General features: G+C 35.9%; 3 protein-coding genes across 3 annotated transcripts in view; 1 reads left to right on the top strand and 2 right to left on the bottom strand.

Moving 5' to 3' along the window:
* LOC111479936 (3-epi-6-deoxocathasterone 23-monooxygenase) overlaps nucleotides 1-315 on the bottom strand; it is a 3,309-nt gene extending 2,994 nt beyond the window's left edge. Inside the window, exon 1 of the mRNA XM_023124850.1 lies at nucleotides 101-315. Coding sequence (XP_022980618.1) covers nucleotides 101-300 — 200 coding nt within the window. The 5' untranslated portion in view covers nucleotides 301-315. The remainder of the gene's footprint in view (nucleotides 1-100) is intronic.
* Nucleotides 316-5,118: 4,803 nt separating this feature from the next.
* LOC111479923 (DEAD-box ATP-dependent RNA helicase 20) lies at nucleotides 5,119-12,737 on the bottom strand. The gene is made up of 10 exons (XM_023124831.1): nucleotides 12,548-12,737; nucleotides 9,642-9,907; nucleotides 9,255-9,434; nucleotides 8,999-9,160; nucleotides 8,608-8,762; nucleotides 7,800-7,892; nucleotides 7,391-7,476; nucleotides 7,048-7,274; nucleotides 5,713-5,946; nucleotides 5,119-5,519 (listed from the first exon to the last, which is right to left on the bottom strand). The coding sequence occupies exons 1-10, from the start codon at nucleotides 12,601-12,603 to the stop codon at nucleotides 5,470-5,472; spliced, it is 1,509 nt and encodes a 502-aa protein (XP_022980599.1). The 5' UTR covers nucleotides 12,604-12,737; the 3' UTR covers nucleotides 5,119-5,469.
* A 463-nt stretch (nucleotides 12,738-13,200) lies between these two features.
* On the top strand, nucleotides 13,201-16,803 carry LOC111479993 (mini-ribonuclease 3). Its single transcript, XM_023124936.1, has 7 exons — nucleotides 13,201-13,452; nucleotides 14,285-14,418; nucleotides 14,608-14,697; nucleotides 15,705-15,757; nucleotides 15,949-16,054; nucleotides 16,147-16,252; nucleotides 16,425-16,803. The coding sequence occupies exons 1-7, from the start codon at nucleotides 13,224-13,226 to the stop codon at nucleotides 16,463-16,465; spliced, it is 759 nt and encodes a 252-aa protein (XP_022980704.1). The 5' UTR covers nucleotides 13,201-13,223; the 3' UTR covers nucleotides 16,466-16,803.
* Nucleotides 16,804-18,190: the final 1,387 nt, after the last annotated feature.

Raw genomic sequence — 18,190 nt, 5'->3', positions numbered from 1 at the left:
AAAAAAAAAAAAAAAAAAACACAAAACCCCATTAAAAAAAAACATCCCATGATTTCATGTTCTCATGTTCTTTGCATCATCAAATAGGCCTGAAACTCACCGTCGGCGGCGCGTGTCCATGAAGCTGTCGGGGCGGTGAGAGTAAGCGGAGGAGACGAAGTGGAGCGTTTCGCCGACGAAGACGAGGCCGAGCGAGCCAGAAGGAAGTGAAGGCTTTGAAGAGGATGAGGCTTTGAGGATTACTATGATTGTGGAACATATGAAGGCTGCAGCTGTGATGAGCTGCACAAAAATCCACATAGAATCCTTTTTTTTTTTTGCTGATCTGTGTATAGATTTGTTTGAGATTTGCAGTGATACTCAACCTTTTATAATGTAAATATGAAGACTCATATGATTACCACTCTTTCAACTTTTTTGGTTGCCTTTTTTTCTTGGTTATTGCAATATGAATTTGCATGGGTTTCGAGCACGCCGAGGGAGGCGGGGATACACGCTTTATTTGTATCGGTGTAAATTAAGAGACAGCTATATTGTGATGGCTTTCGAGCACGCCGAGGGAGGCGGGAATACACACTTTATTTGTATCGGTGTAAATTAAGAGACAGCTATATTGTGATGGCCTCGTCCAATAATTAGAAGAAAAGGAGAAGAATGAGTAAATAATAACACATTTAAGTTTTAACTTTTCGTTATTAAATTGTTGAAATATAAATTATGGTTTTTAAAAGTTTGTAATAAATTTCTAAATTTTTATTTTTGTATTTAACAAATTAATTAATTTTTTTTTTTTATAACCATTTTCATTATTTTATCATCATCCACCACTTTCTCTTTAAGTATTTAAAAGTTAAGTTTTGAAACCAAAGCTTTAAAAACTTTGTTTTCGAATAAAACCAAGAATAATTTTTTAATAAATTAAAAATTTTAGTAGGGATTTAGGAATCAAATAAAATAAAATAAATAATTAAATGTTATCCTGTAATCTCTCCAAAAATCAAGAATTTATTACGAGACATTCATTGCCTAATAAAAACATTACTATTATAATATGAATAAAATTAGAATAATTTTTTTAATAAATTATTAGTTTTTGTAAAGGAGGAATAAAATCAAATCAAATAAAAATAAAATAAATAATGGAAGGTAGAAACATTCTTATTTCTATTAGTTTCTTTATCCTAAAACCCTACCAATCCAATAAAACCAATATTAATTTTTTTTAATAAATTAAAAGTTTTAGCTAGGAAAGGAATAAAATAAAATAAATAATTAGATGTTGGATTTCAGCTAGACAGGGTTGCCTAATAAAAACATTCCTATAATTTTTTTTAATAAATTAAAAGTTTTAATAAGGAATTTAGAAATAAAATAAAATAAATAATTAAATGTTCACATGTAATCTTCCAAAAATTTACTTGTGAGATATTTATTGCCTAAAGAAATATTTTTTTAATAAATTAAAAGTTTTAGTAACGGATTTAGGAATAAAATAAAATAAAAGAATCGAGGGATTTAATGCTAGATATTTATTGTCTAATAGAAACATTCCTATTTCTACTGGTTTTTTTAACCTAAAACTCTATAATATCAATAAAACCAAAGATAATTTTTTTTAATAAATTAAAAGTTTTAATAAGGAATTTAAGAATAAAATAAAATAAATAATTAAATGTTTTCATTTAATCTCCCCGAAAATCGAGAGATTTACTCGGAGACATTTATTGCCTAAAGAAATATTTTTTAATAAATTAAAAGTTTTAGTAACGGATTTAGAAATAAAATAAAATAAAAATAAAATAAATAATTAAATGTACTTCATCAAATAATTTATTGTCTAATAGAAACATTCATATTTGTACGGTTTTCTTTAGCCTAAAACTCTAGAATGCCAATAAAACCAAGGATAATTTTTTTTAATAAATTAAAAGTTTTAATAAGGAATTTAGGAATAAAATAAAATAAATAATTAAATATTTTTATTTAATCTCCCCGAAAATCGAGAGATTTACTGGGAGACATTTATTGCCTAAAGAAATATTTTTTTAATAAATTAAAAGTTTTAGTAACGGATTTAGGAATAAAATAAATAATTAAATGTTCAAAGTAAATCATGAAGTTCTTATGATTGAGCCATCAAGAAGAAAGATACACCTTGTTGGTATAGGGAGTGACTTTCAATTCTTTTAAGTTGTTCTTAGTTATCCTATCCTCAAGATCACTCTCACTCGAATGTAGTCTTAGTTCATTCATATACTATTCTTTTACTTGAGTGTCACGTGAGGAAACAAACATAAATTAACCAACTTAATTAGATTTAAAATTAAAAATTTAATAACATATGTAACAAAAAAAGAATTCAAATTTTCATCTAACCTATTTAATAACTTTAAAAAATGTTGAAAAAATCAAATAAACATTAAATTAGAAGAAGTTGAAGAATGTATTAAATTTGAAATTAAAAATTTCCCACATTTTAAATATTTTTCAAAGTTTAACATGTTTAATGGATGAAAAAACTTCTTTGAATATATTATTATTTTATATAACATTGCTGACTTAAAACGATATAGGCCTATTTATTAAACCCTACATCTCTAAGCATTTATGTTTTAATAGAAAAATGAGTTTAACAAGTAAAACCTGATTAACCCTCCATTAATCTTTGACCATCTAACTTTGATAATTTTATCATTATTGATTAATTAGTGTTGCTTATACAATAATCTTAGAACTTCATATATAATTTGAAGCAAAAAAACCCCTCTCTCGAGCTCTGAGAAAAAATCTTATTAGTCGATAATGAAACCCTAATTTACAAGTGTGTTTAAGGCAGCTTGCACATATCTCGACTAATTTCAAGGGACAGTGGCCAAAACCTTCTACAATTGGTTCCTTAAAAAACTCATAAATAATGTTAAATTCTACCTAGGCACGTCACATGACTTGAACACCGGCTTTTCGAGAACTTCTTTGAGTGGGAAAGTTTAAACTAGAGCTGACGAATCATGAAGAGATAAACCGTCATACGAAGGTCAAACTTGGTGCGAAGTCAGTAAAGCAAGACTCATTTATCAATTTTCTAAGGCTGACGTCACTGATAGCTCTAGGTTCATTAGGATTAGCTATTAGAAGAAATAGAACTATGTTTTGATTGGAAGGCACGTTCACCTTTCTTCTCCTATTCTCATACCACTGAAAGAGAAACTCCACTCTTTTTATAAAACAAGGTCAAAATGATCGGCTCAAGTCCTTTGTTATCGTTAATGAATCCCTAATTATTATGTACATAAAAAACTAACATATACCCATTTGAAAAGGGGGACCAAAGAGGGATATAGAGAGTAAATAAACTTTAAAAAGTTAAATTTGGTGCTAAGTACTCCATTGTAGTGGCAGCTTGGGCGGCTTCTCGTGCCTTCATTCCATTGATCATCACTCCACAAAGAGGCTGCATGTGCCACCCTATGAGACATTAAAAAAATGGGTATTTTTAAAATTTTGGAGTTCATCATTGCCCATGAAATCTTTTTGAATCCAACCCATTTCTTCCACATTTTCAAAGATTTTCCTTTGACCCTTTTCTTAACTTATGTTCACTTTCATGACCCAACATTCATTCATTGCCAATTTGTTTAATAAGTGTCTACATCTCAAGACCTTTAGCTACTGCCTAACTTGCTGATATGTTAGTTTATATAACTCTCCAAATGTAATGGTATGTTGTGTTTGGTACATATCATCATTATGTCATCAAACTCTTTGGGCCCAATCTCCTCTTTTCTCTCTTATTTGTTTGTTTCCTTTTCAAAAGTTTCTTGATATATCTTTGAGAATCTCATAGAATGCTAGAGGAAATAGTTCTTTATTGCCCTCCAATATGAGTCTAGAGCTTTGGGATGAACTTTGTATAGGTAAAGATTTCACTACAATTTTGAACCCTATGATTTGACCGTCTATTAGTGAAAGTTGTCATGTCTTTGCTTAAAAACACTACGGAGATCTATTTTCTTTGCTTAAAAACACTATGGAGATCTATTTCCTTCGTCCATGGGATTCCAATTCAGAGAAAGTATCTAAAGAATAAGCTAAAAAGAAAGGACTGTATTGAAAGTTTACAAGTCATGTCAAAGGACGACAAGAAATGTAGAGATACCTTTACCGTCACCTGTTAACTCTGTCTCTCATGGGTTAGCGACACAAAGTGTGAATAAAAGTTTATCGGAACATTTTCTTCGACAATTGAACTATCATCACCATTCATTTTACAAGCATATCCTACGTTTGAATGATTTTTTTTGGAAATAGATCTAGTATAAAATTATCGTCCAAAATACCCCCTTAATTTAGACAAGTCTTACGCTTTGGTGTTGGGCAATCTTAGCCAAACAAAAAACAAGACATGTCCTGTCCACACTGTCTGAAAAATGAATCTAAAGCATTCAAACCAACTTTCATAAGTGATCGGCTGGTTTTTAAATGATAACTTTGTAAAAGGTCTATCAACATTTCAATTTCCAATGAGCCTTTAACTTGAAACTAAATCTGCAACAGGAGCAAAGCAAGGAAGTTAAAGCAACACTTGCAGACTAAGTTTCCTCCTAAATATAATATCTCCTTTGCTTTTGGTTTCTGTTCAATAAACACGATGCTGCTACTTTTTCAAGTCAAATCTTCTATATTTTATTCATCATATCCCATGATACGTAATAAAGGTATACGCCTCGATGTAACTAGCATAAAACTTTTGAGCTTACCAAAATTTAAAACAATATGCAAGGAGAAACTGGCGTGAACAGAGATGTTACCTCACCTCAGCCGTTACAAGCGGACAAAAATGATGAATTTAGGAGACCAAATTCATGTTTTGTCAACCAACTACAGAGCTTTAGTTCATTGAAACCAGAAGTTCACGCATCAGGCAGGCCCTGCTCTCATGTCTATCTCTTATCTTTCTTCACGTTTATCATAATTTCTCTCTTTCAAAGTGTGTTTGAGAGTAATAAGAGACTGATTATGTTGGGTTACAGCTAAGCTGTTTCCTGAGTTTTGGCAGCTCTTGCCTTTTTCTTAATGATAAAAGATATTATCCCCTGTTAGATCTTTGACAATGTCACATAGAGAGGTCAGAAATACTTAAGAAATTTACTTTCTAACACACTAGAAATATCGTGAGTACAGTACTGCAGCATATTTGAAATTTTGTCTACTTAATACACATCGACTTGAATATTTTTCTTTTGAGAAAAAAAATTAAACTCTTTCTTGTACATCAAAATCCCAGTGAACTTTCACCTTCTTTCTGTCATGTGTTAGTAGAGAGGCAGTAGATGGATCTGTTCAAAGGGTTTACTGGTAATATTGAGCATACCTACTTTTCCAGTGGCAACACAGTGCATGTAGCCGATATCAAACATGCTTGCAGAGTAATAATTGTCTGAAGTCATCAGGTTTAGGAAATCAACTCCATCATCGTCCTCCACCATAGCCCCTTCCACGATCTCGGAATCCCCCATGACCTGATCAACATATAGATGAAATGTTGATTAGCTCAAGAACATTCATTGTGAACTCCAACGAGCATGCACCAGAGAAATACAAGTATGGACCAAGCTTCTAGATTATTTTTCTTTTATCCTTGGTATTGATTTCTGGAAGTATTGACAGTAATAGGAACTAGAACACGATTTCACTTCCTAGGAGAAAACTAACCTGAGGGAGGAGGAGGTGCACCACGCCCCATTGCTGCCAGTTCAGGACTTACCTTCTGTCCAGCTTCTTCAAGAATAGCTATAAGTTCTTTTGCAAATCTGGCATTAGCAGCGGTGAAGAAAGTGTATGCAGTTCCTTTGGCTCCAGCTCTTCCTGTTCTACCAATTCGGTGAACATAATCCTCAAGAGATCCAGGAAAATCATAATTTATAACATATTTCACGTCCTTCACATCTGCAATCAAATGACATTATAAGAAATACTATAGAATGCAGTAGAAGTTCATCAAAAGCTGAAGCTACAAATTTATGAGACACAACACCCAGTGCCTTGTACTATTTCAAATGCATTCTGGTCCATGCAATTCTATAGGGTTGGAAGCTTTTAGCCCTTTACTAATAAATAAGCAAGTATATTCTTTTCCATTCATACAAAGCAAACTTAATGAACAATGTATACAAAACAAGAGGGGAGATGATGCATCTGGTAGGTTACCCACTACCGAAGTTCTCGTATTTTATCAAGTTCTTTGTTGGGTATGAATTGCTTATGTGTTTTCTCCTTTTGAGATGATTTATTGGATTGGGTAAATTCCTTTTTTTCAATCTCTTACCCTTACTTTCATCTGGCTTATAGATTCCCGTGCTACTGCTATCTTGTCCTGGCATCTGGCTATTTGTTTTACACCCTTTTGGAATATTCTCCTGCTCTTCTTTTTCTTCTCCCTTCTTGCTTTTCTTTCTACATCTAAATGCCTATTTTTCTTTTTTCTATTCGAGATTGTGAAAATGAAGGTGGTGAAGAAAATGTACTAAGCAGCTCCTAGGGAAATCAATACACATCGGCTTCATCCATAGGTTTGTTTCATTTGCCCTCTTCCTTGATGAGTCCATAATGATTCATAGCTAATATCCATGTGGTTGAGGGCCATAGCCACGTATTAAAATATTGTACTGTCCCCTCTCCTTATGGACCATTCTCTATCTTCTCGAAGTCACCCATAAAACCAAGTTATATTGGGATTTAGGCGTAATGGCTAGTCAAAAAGATATTTGGTCCGATCGGTAAAGGCACACATTCAAGAGTGTTAGGTAGTTCAACACTTCCCTTCAGGATTTCAACTTCTTCCTTATTTTGAGATATTACTCTGCTTCAGATTGCAGATAATTGGGATCATTGTCGTAAATTTAGGGTAGTTTTGTTCAGTCCCTTGTCTTTTATAGTTCTTATTGTTCCATATGGAATTTCTGTTTCTTCTCAAAATAAATGCATGAGAAGATCTTCAATGACTACTGTAAAATGCCATACCTAACAATTTTCGTATACAAGACATACCTAAACCACGAGCAGCAACATCTGTAGCCGTCATTATAGGACTCTTGCCAGACCTAAATTCTGAGAGAACCCAATCCCTTTCTGCTTGACTCTTATCACCATGAATTGAAAGTGCAGGCCAACCATCCATGCGAAGCTGTCGGGTAATTTGATCACATCCTTTCTTGGTATCCATAAAGATCAGGATTCGACTCCCATCCATGATATCCTCTAGCAATTTCACCAATCTGGAAAACTAGTCAGTACCAGTTACTCTGATCATACCCTGACGGGCTTTTGGGGAATTATGATCTCCTCAAGGAGGAAAAAGTGAAAGAAAAACAATCACACACACTACTCTCACTTGTTATATTTCTGATTTTCAGAGACAATATCAACATGTTGGCGTATGGCATGATTGGCTTTTAGATCTGGAGAACCGATGATGACCTGTGGATATTTAAAAAAAAAAAAAAAAAAGAAGTCAATAACAGAATAACGAATGCTAAAGACAACATTCTACACTCCCCCACAAGAGAGAAAAAAAAAAAAAAAGAACTAATAGGTCTATATTTTGGAGAAAAAGTCTTGCAATTAACATCCACTTGGTGAAATTCTTTATGTAATAAAAATATAAAAAATAAGTACTGGCTGGCTATGGAAAGAGGAGTGAATGAACCTCACTTCTTTCATAGAGAAGTACACGGTAAGTCTTGCAACAAACACCACATTTATATCCCTTAAAAGGGATGCATGAGTTAAAGTGTCTTTACCTTGTATGGATTGTAGAGAAACTTCCTGGCCAATTGTTCAACTTCTTTAGGCCAGGTAGCACTCCAGTACAAAGTCTGTCTATCGGGCCGAATCTGTCATGAAAATAAGATAGCATTTAAGAAAATTTTAACAATTAAGCACAACACAATCTAATTTCATCACCAACCCATAAAAAAAAATGAGCACAAGTAAAGCCACCAAAAACACACATAAATGCCTGGCTCAAAAGCTGGCTATCAACCAGGAATGCACCAGAAGCCAAGAAAATACAATTTAGTTTTAAAAAATTTCTGAAAAGCTGATTGATTTAGTCAACAAATTTATCATAAAGAATTTAATTCCAGGAAATCTTTTAACTTATGTCGCTAAGGAACTGAGATGAAAAAATGTTACAAATAATAATTTTATAATGAATATCAACAGTCGGAATCTTTGTTTTACCTCTTTTGAATGAATCTCCTCATCTTTTAGAACAAACAAAAAGAAAAGAAGAAAAAAAACAATAGTATGGATGAAATCATTAGAATGTGTATTGAACATTTATGAGTGACGCAACAGACAATTGTAGTGAACTATAAAAGCCAAAAAAAAAAAAAAAAATGAAAGAGAACACAGAGGACTAACAGAAAATCAAGTTGAAAAAAAGCTCAAAACTGAGGTTTTGGAACCAGAGGTACCACACTACCAGAAAGTTACCTTTTACTTAATAGTAACTGAAACTTTAACCTTAGATCTACCAAACCTATGAAAATAATACATAAAATAATGACAGTAATGCAATTACATGTAGCGTACAAGAACTTAAACCTGTGAAACAATTTTTCGTATTTGAGGGTCAAATCCCATATCTAGCATCCGATCAGCCTCATCCAGTACAAGGTATGTAACCCTTCGCAAGTTTGTATGATGAGACTCCATCATATCAATCAACCTTCCCGGTGTAGCAATTACAATTTCAACTCCTGAATTTATTATTTTAAGAGGTGTCGTCAGCCTTGCTATCATAAACAACAATATTGAAGAGAAGTAAAAAAAAACAGAAAAAATAATCACTAGGTAGGGTAGTAATCATAAAAAATCAAGGTGCGAAAGGATATTCAATTTGTCAACAATGAACGTAAGAAGAAAGTGTTCATTGGCACCTCATACCCTGGTTAGGATAAGAGTATGGACATATTGAACTTAATTTACCATTTACCTTTCTGAAGATCACGCACTTGAGGCCCCTTGGGAACGCCACCATATATGCATGTGTTCTTAATCTTTGATGAGGCACCAAATTTTGTAGCTTCTTGTTGTATTTGAACAGCAAGTTCACGAGTAGGAGCTAGAACTAACACAATGGGACCATCTCCAGGAGCTGAAAAATGTTACAAAATGAAAATGAGAAATCAGTCGATTTGAACATAATGACCACTATTAGACATTTTATACTTTGCACACTATCTCCTTACAAAGGATTGGCTGTGCGTTGACATGTACAATTGCAGGCAAAAGGTACGCAAGTGTCTTCCCGGACCCAGTTTCAGCAATACCAATGAGATCTCGACCTTTGAGTGCCATTGGCCATCCTTGTGATTGAATAGGAGTAGGTTCAGTGAAGCCAGCTTTGGAAATTTCTTGCATGACATAATCTGATACACATAATAAAATATTCAAATTTTTCCTATGCATTAATTATAAAGAAAATTGAACTAGGCATTAACTAACCCTGTTCATAAAAGAATAATGCTTAAACTTCAAAATATGATCAATAATGTGGGGAAAGTGGCAGAACTGTTGAACGATAATATGAGAAGTCAAAGTTTAGTTCATAAAGATAAAAGTTCTCGAGAAAGTACCAGGAAACCCGACATCACGGAAAGACTTGACTGGTTTTGGAACATCACGACCTTCTACAGTAATCTCCCTCCTTTGACGATACTCCTCAACCTCTCTCTCTGTCATTGCTGCCACTGATGGTGCCTCAATGTAGAAGTTCTTCTCAAAATGAGGCAATCCATCCAAATCAACCTTTCTGGGGGCCTCAGAAGCATAATGGTCACTCTTGCTAGAGGAGGATTGAACTGAACTGCTATAGCCTGTAGAGCCACCAAAACCTGAATCACTGCAGCAGCCCAAAAAACATGTTGAGAGAGAAAGCCCCATTATTTAAGAAAACAAATAAAGAATCACCAATGCAGTTTATCCCAAGTATCGGGAAGACAATAACTTCATTTTTCCAAAAAGAATACAACGCTGCAATCACAAAAAGAAAACATAAAAACAGGCTAAGTTAAAAGATCAGTAAGATTAATCATATTTTAATAACTTCATAGATTAGTAAGTTGAAAGGGCATACTCTCTATCAATTTTGGAACCAAAAGAGATAGGTAATTTTGGTTTTAGGTGATTTTGGTTTTGGGTGATTTTGGTTTTGGGTGATTTTGTAAAGAGTTGGCATCTTCTGGCTAGGAGAAATATGGAGAAGATAGACATTAAGATGTTTACTGGTCTTTTGAAGCTGCTGGAAAATATTCAAGCTGGGGAAAAAATGGAAGACTAGGGATTTTCGTTTTTCAAGCTTCTTTACAGTCAAATCCCTGTTTCTGCATAAAACTTAGGTTGAAGTTTCTTTGTTTTAGATTTTTCAAAGGAAATTTTGGAACGGGAAATATTCTAGAAAAATTGAAGTATTTGTTTCTTCAGCCTTTTTTATCTTCTAAATACATCAAATAGACTTCGAAGGAGATGTCCAATAATGGCTTTAAATCTGTTTATCTCAACTTGGAAGTTGGTGAATTTTGGGGTACCTACTTTTCAATTCCTCACAAAAAGGAATTATGGCGCTCTCTTTTCCAAATCCTTGGTCTATCTAGGAACTTTCGATGTGTGTTGGAAGATAATGTGCTTCATATGCTTTGTGGTCATCTGTTCGAGAGGAAAGCAAAGAAGCTTTGGGCATGTGTTGCGAACTCAAATCTTTGGTTTTGTGAGAAGAGAATAACAAATATTAAATGAGCAAGCGAATGATTGGAGGGAAGAGGTAATAAAAAGGCACAACCACAATATTTGAATAAAAAAAAATTCCCCCAACAGAAACACTTCAGTTCAAGACTAAACATGAGAGAAGGTTTTTTACATAATATCAATTCAGTTCTATTGATATATCCTAAGGCAACTATCAAAGAAAAAAAAAATCTTCAAAATTTGAATTTTCATACGGACTCTTTTGTAACTCCTTAGGTTTGGGCCGATGCCTTAATTTTGTAAATTTGCATGCATCAATGAAATTTGTTTTTGATCTAAAAAAAACATAAGGAGAAGAACAGATAATGAAAAATGTGAAGGGGCTGAAGAAAAAACCAAGTAAAGAAACAATGACTTCCAAGTTACAAGAGAGATCTTTGATTTCAAAGGTCATTAACGTTGGTCTCTATATCTAGGGGAAACAGAACAATTGGCTGAAGTTAAGAGAAAATAGAAGCTAGCTCCTATTAATGAAGGCCATAAGCAATAAATCAAAAGGTTTGATCCTCCCTCGCTGTGAACAAAAGACCAATGAGACCAGAAAGTTCTTGAGAAAGTTGGATTACGAAGAAGAATGGTAAAGAAACAGGTTTAAAGATCCTCTCAGAACATGACACCCATGATCTCCTACATAAAAGGTATTAAAAGAACAAAACTCTAAAGGTAGGAAGAGATTGCTTTCCATGGGTTCCTAATGGTGTTCTTAGAAACCAAACCGAGATGTTGGTCATAGGGATGAAACCCATTCTTACAATCACAGACGCCACGAAGCATGAGGTTCTAAATGGAGCCATCACAGCTATTTTAAGAGAAATGGAACATTTTCTTTTTTTTTTTTGCACAAAATGCTTGTGCTTAAACCACCTTCCACAATACAAATTTTCACAGCTCCAACTCACTAAACGAGTCCCACTTCCCTCCTCCACCTCCTCCCATTAAAAACCTCTCATGATCTTTTCCAAGTGTGCTTTCGGCATGAAGGTTTTCCTTTAATCCATTTTACAAACGTACTTCTAAAGATTAACCAAGTTCCTTCATATTACTTAAACCTCCTATTCACTAGCCCATACTTTTGGAAAATAGAGGACTAAGATTATTAATTTAGAACAATAATAAATAGAAACCCAACTGTTCAATGAACATAAAACAAGAGAAACAAGATTTTACAAATAATTACCCAAATACATTCAAACTCCAAATGAGACGTGGAGGCGGAAAACCTCGTTTTATAAACCAAAAACAGCTCTTAAACTCAACTACTGAGTAGTGGGTAGTCACAGGCTTAGAACGAAATCAAGGACTTGTTGAAATATGGTTTAATCCTTGCTTTAGGAGTACTGGCTAGAGGGAAACAGTAGAATCTGTTTTGGACACAACATTTGCAAGAAATATTGGCACTACACTCAGTAGCTAAACTTTTGGCAACAGCTAGGAGTACATCACCGGAATCCTTAATAATAACAACACATCTTCTGTAATTAATTCCAGCGGATGTTTCTGGATTACTCAATTTTTCCACTAGGGAACAAAAAAAAAACCTAAACAAAAATAACTGCATCCGTAATCGGTATACTATTCAACCAGCTACCATTACTCAAAATGAGAAAGCCCTCATCGTAGTCAAAATTAAGCAAGCTCGCAAAATCTAGGTGCATTAAAAAAGCTTAAAATCCATAGCAACAGAAACCAAAACCCACATTCGAATGCGTAGACAGGAAAAGGAGTAAGTTAGAGTTACCTTCTACGGTCGCGGTAAGAAGTGGGATCGGAGGAGCGGCTGTCGTAGCGACTCATGGCGCCGGAACTCGCCGGAAAGAAGTGGGAAGGGTTTTAGAAGCTGCCTCTGTTCGGTAAAGGCGAGAAAACCAACAACGGGGAGGATTCTATCTGCCCTTCGCTCGATCGAGGCTTGCTAATCGTACGGCTACACTTTTCTTTTTCGGCTCACAGCACCTATTAAACGGCGACACGTACTATGGCGGTGTCTCTCGTATTAATCAGATTTTATTTTTCAGTTTTAATATTAAATAAAAAAACCAAAAACAATCCATCAACGGTAACATATAGTTCTATTTACTCAAAACATTTAAATTTATATATTACAAAATTAATTATTTTAATAATGTAAATATTGTTATGCACATATAGCCTTAGATCCATTGAAGGTAAATTTTCTCACGAAATTTTAAAATAGCTCGACAATAAAGTATTTGTGTTTGTAAAAATTAATATATTTGAATTTTTTATTTAAAAGGATAATTATGTGGGCCTTTAACCAGAGGCCCAGTTATAAAGCTTTATGGGCCTTTAACTATAGGCCCATTTTGCAAGTAATTAAGCCCATTAGGCCCTTTAACAGCAGCCGTGCTTAAACCTCTCTGAAACCTACACTCCGATTATCAAGGAGATAAAAAATGCTAACTTTATCGGCGACTTCGACGAGCATTGTTGCTTCATGGGACACTCAACAGAGGCTTACGTACAATCCTAATGCCCCAAGAAACCCCAACAAGAAACCCAAATCTCTATCTGTCTCGCCGACCTCCCAATCCACTGGAAAGGCTACCTTAACCGCAACGAACATTCGAACCAACCAAATTGTCTCCGACCTTCTCAAGCGTCGCAGTCCCGTCTCAAATGAAGGTAAATTCATGCATAGATTTCTGATTTCTTTAATGGTTTTTCGATTTTCTGTCGGGAAATTTGAGGTTTCTTCTGTCTGGTTGATGGGAGTGTTTGAATTTGTTAGTCAGGTTGGGTTTTGTTGGGTTATGGTAATTGAACTCTATGTCTGTCGGGTGGTGAAATTGTTTGGTGGCGTTATAGAAAAATGGATGCAATGCAACCGAGAAAAATGGAAATTGAAAAAGGCTCGTTGGTTTTATGCTCAAAGTGGACAATACCCTACCATTATGGAGGTTCGTGATTCCTAACATGGTATCGGAGCCATGTCCTTAACTTAGCCATGTCAATAGAATTCTTAAATGTCGAACAAAGAAATTGTGAGCCTAGAAGGTATAGTCAAAAATGACTCAAGTGTCAAAGGGGTGTACTTTGTTTGAGGGCTCGTCGAGACTCGATTAAGGTGAGGCTGTTCGAGGGCTACATAGACCTCAAGGGAGGCTCTATGGTGTATTTTATTTGAGGGGAGGATTGTTGAGAATTGTCGGGAGAGGAGTCCCACATTGGCTAATTAAGGGGTTGATCATGGGTTTATAAGTAAGGAACACTATCTCCATTGGATAATATCATACTGTTATGGGTTTTTCTAATGAGGGCGTGTTATGTTTTATAAAACATTCAAGACGTTCTTAAGCTAATCAACATTGGTAAGAGTATTGGTGGAAGATAAGGCACAATGGAAACGAGCTTAGAAGATTTTAGTCAAAGGACTCTCATTGTTATTGTTTCAACTTTGAGATGTTTTCACGTTATGTGAGATTTGTTAATCATTTTCGATTGTTTTTACTTTTAGGCAGCAAATCAGTGGAACCAGATGGTCTCTATTTGGGATATGAGCAGTGGTTGCCAAATCCGCCAAAGGTGCAGAAACCCCGATCCGTGTTCAATGCAGCTTCACTAGCATACATGGGTGATTGCATCTATGAGGTGCATTTCCGACTCGAACTTCTTAGTATTGATGTTGTGTTTGAATGTTATGTTTGTTTCTAATGTCCAGAGTTTCGAACGGCTATATCAAATGGGTTGCAATTTTCATGCCTATAATGATTTAGTTTATGAAACTGTGAAGTTTGGTTTTCCGGTATGGCTTACCCTGACCGTTTCTGAAATATGCAGCTATATGCTCGCAGGCACTTTCTATTCCCGACGTTGAATATCGAAGAATACAATGACCGTGTTATGGCTGTTGTACGTTGTGAAGCACAAGTATGTCAAAGTCTTGCTCAATTTAATGCTTGAATTGAATAAATTGTTTCCTAACAATGTACAATTTCCGTCTTTATAAATATTGTTCGTTCTAACAAACTGTAATAGCCCAAGCCCACTGCTAGTAGTTATTGTCCTCTTTGGGTTTTCCCTTTCGGGCTTCCCCTCAAGATTTTAAAACGCGTCCACTAGGGAGAGGTTTCCACACCCATATAAGGAATGTTTCGTTCCCCTCTCTAACCGATGTGGGATCTCACAATCCACCCCCTTGGGGGCCCAACGTCTTCGTTGGCACATCGTCCGGTGTCTAGCTTTGATACCATTTGTAACAGCCCAAGCCCACTGCTAGAGGATATTGTCCTCTTTGGGCTTTCCCTTTTGGGTTTCCCCTCAAAGTTTTAAAACACGTTCACTAGGGAGAGGTTTCCACACCCTTATAAGTAATGTTTCGTTCCCTTCTCCAACCGATGTGGGATCTCACAATCCAACCCCCTTGTAGGCCCTGCGTCCTCGCTAGTACATCGTTTGGTACTGACTCTAATACCATTTGTAACAACCCAAACCCACCACTAGCAGATATTGTCCTCTTTGAGCTTTACCTTTTAGGCTTCCTCTCAAGGTTTTAAAACGCGTCCAGTAGGGAGAGGTTTCCACACCCTTATAAGTAATGTTTCATTCCCTCTCCAACCGGTGTTTCGTTCCCTCTCTAACCGATGTTTCGTTCCCACCCCAGCGTCCTGGCTAACACATCGTTCAATGTCTAGCTCTGATACCATTTGTAACATCCCAAGCCCACCGCTAGCAAATATTGTCCTCTTTGAACTTTCCCTTTTTGGCTTCCCCTCAAGGTTTTAAAACGTGTCCACTAGGGAGAGGTTTTCACACCCTTATAAGGAATGTTCATTCCCCTCTCCAACCGACGTGAAATCTTACACAAACCATCAATTTCCTCTTATTAATACAAGGTAGAAGACTTTTATACTCAGGTTGACTTTGTTATATTTCAGGATGTTCTTCTCCAGAAGCTTCTAAATGATAATTTCTTAACAGAGGCAGAGAGGTCAGTTATAAGTATTTAATCATTTCATATGTTTTCTTCACTTCCTACTTTAATGCATATGCATAAAACTCTTTGTCGATGAGAAGCGAAGATTTTAATTGCCCCTTTAATCCTCATTCGTGTGTTCGCGGTAACCATGAACTTTTCCCCCCCGAATTCTGATTTGTTGAATCTGATATACGTTAATGTAGGGACATCCTTCGATGGGGAAAAAACGTTGGTTCGTCCTCTAAAACACGTACAAAAAAACGCGCTGGTGCTGCAGTTTATAACAGAGCATCTTCACTAGAAACCTTAGTCAGTTTCCTTTAACTTTTTGCACGTTTTAATCAATATCGCCATTTCATCGAACCAAATGTCCGAAACTTATTGTTTTATATTTTCTGTAGATTGGTTACCTTTACCTGAACAATGTGAAACGGTTGGATGAAATCATGAAAAAGCTCGGCTTCTCTACTGATTCGTCCTTGCAATTGATTCCAGAGGAATCAAATAGTAAGTTTAGTTTTAAGAATTGCAATCCCCTTCCTTTTCTCAACGAAAGTGTGGGTTCTTATAAAAAAACGTTCGTGTGCTATCCAAGATCATTTGTTCTAGACATTATTCATTCTCATTTGCATTCATTTTGATCCTTTCCAATATGAACTCCCATCATCTTTTCCACTAGGTGAGCAACCAAGCAAATCAGGTGACGAAGACGAAACCTGATCATTGTTGAGTAAGCCACCGTGCTGCTACCGCGCTGATACTTCAAAACGGGTTAGTCAATTGATGTCTTCACAATTGATTAGAAATCGGATTTTGTGGCTACTCACTCTGCATGCTCTCTTTACATCGTACGTCCTTCTTTCCCATACATAAGTTTTGTACAAATAAGCATGTTTAGTTGACATTTTTGGTTTTTAGTTACATTAGTCTGTAAAACTCAATTATCACTTCCCACTTACCATGTTGTATTTTCTCTCTGTAGTAAACATTGCATTGTAATAAAGATGCCTTATAGGAGATCTTTAGCTCAATGGGAGATAGTCTGTGTTCGGATTGTATATTTAGACCACGATGCCCTCGGTTTGGTTCGCGTGGGTTTACGATTTGTAAAACTTAGCGTGTCATATAGGACGTGCGTTTGTAAGACTGGGCTCATGTAACTCATATAATTAACTAATTTTTAGCTTGGAATTTGAAAACTGACATACCTAAACAGAGTCTCCTTATCATAGCCCTTTTTCCCCTTTTAACTTTGTGACATCCCACCCCGGTTGGAGATAGGAATGAAGCTTTCTTTATAAGGATGTGGAATGAAAATCTCTCCCAAGTAGATACGTTTTAAAACCTTGAGGAGAAGTCCGAAAAGGAAAGCCCAAAAAGTACAATATCTATGCGGTGGGCTTAGGCTGTTTCAATTGGTATCAACGTCAAACAACGGGCGGTGTGCTAGAGAGGACACTGAGTCCTTAAAGGGGGTGGACAAGGGGCGGTGTGCTAGCGAGGACACTGAATCCTTAAAGGGGTGGATACAGGGGGCGGTGTGCCCGCGATGATGCTGGGCCTCGAAATGGGTGGATTGTGAGATCCCATATCGATTGGAGAGGTGAACGGAACATTCTTTATAAGGTTGTAAAAATCTCGTTCCTAACATAAGCCTTTTAAAATCTGAAAGGGAAAACTTAAAAAAGATTATATCTTTTAGCGGTGGGCTTGGGGTTGGACTGTCTTTTCATAAGGCCATGAATGGAGGCCATCCAAATGGCCGTATTAGGAGTCAGAAGCCCAAGCTGGTCTGAACAGACAACAAATGAAATCAGGAGAAACCCACCACATGAAATCTTTTGGATGAGCTCTTCAGGAATCTGATATAGTTCTTGAAGTTTCTGTAGTCAATATCATAAAGAAGATAACACTTTTTAGTGATAAAAGGGAAGATGATGACTGAAACTGATATGGAAAAAGGTCGGTTTGTCTGGTGGCTCTGATCTGATGAGTCAAGTAGGCCCAACAATGACCAAGAGTTTTGGATATGGCCTTCTTCATTCAAAGATGAACGCCTCCTCTCTTGAGTGTGTGGCATTCCCATCCCAATTTCATGGATAACTCTTACCTATCCCTCTAATTCACACATTTCTCTTCCTCGTGAAAGCGATAGCAAAATTGTCGATATTGTTCGTTTTGGCCCGTTATGTATCATCATCGGCTTCATTGCTTTGAAACGCATATACTAAGTAGAAGTTTCCATACTCTTATAAAGAATGTTTCGTTCCCTTTTTCTCCTGATGTGAGATCTCACAATCCACTCCGCTTCGGGCCCAGTGTCCTCGCGGGCATAGAACCTGGTGTTCTAGCTCTAATACCATTTGTAACAATTCTAGCCCACCACTAGCAGATATTATCCGCTTTGACCTGTTACGTATCTCCATCAGTCTCATAGTTTTAAAA

This window comes from Cucurbita maxima, unplaced genomic scaffold, assembly GCF_002738345.1.
Source record: "Cucurbita maxima cultivar Rimu unplaced genomic scaffold, Cmax_1.0 Cma_Scf00005, whole genome shotgun sequence".
Taxonomy (NCBI): Eukaryota; Viridiplantae; Streptophyta; class Magnoliopsida; order Cucurbitales; family Cucurbitaceae; genus Cucurbita; species Cucurbita maxima.
Note: the sequence above shows the minus strand (reverse complement) of the source record. Positions and strands in the feature narration are given on the sequence as shown.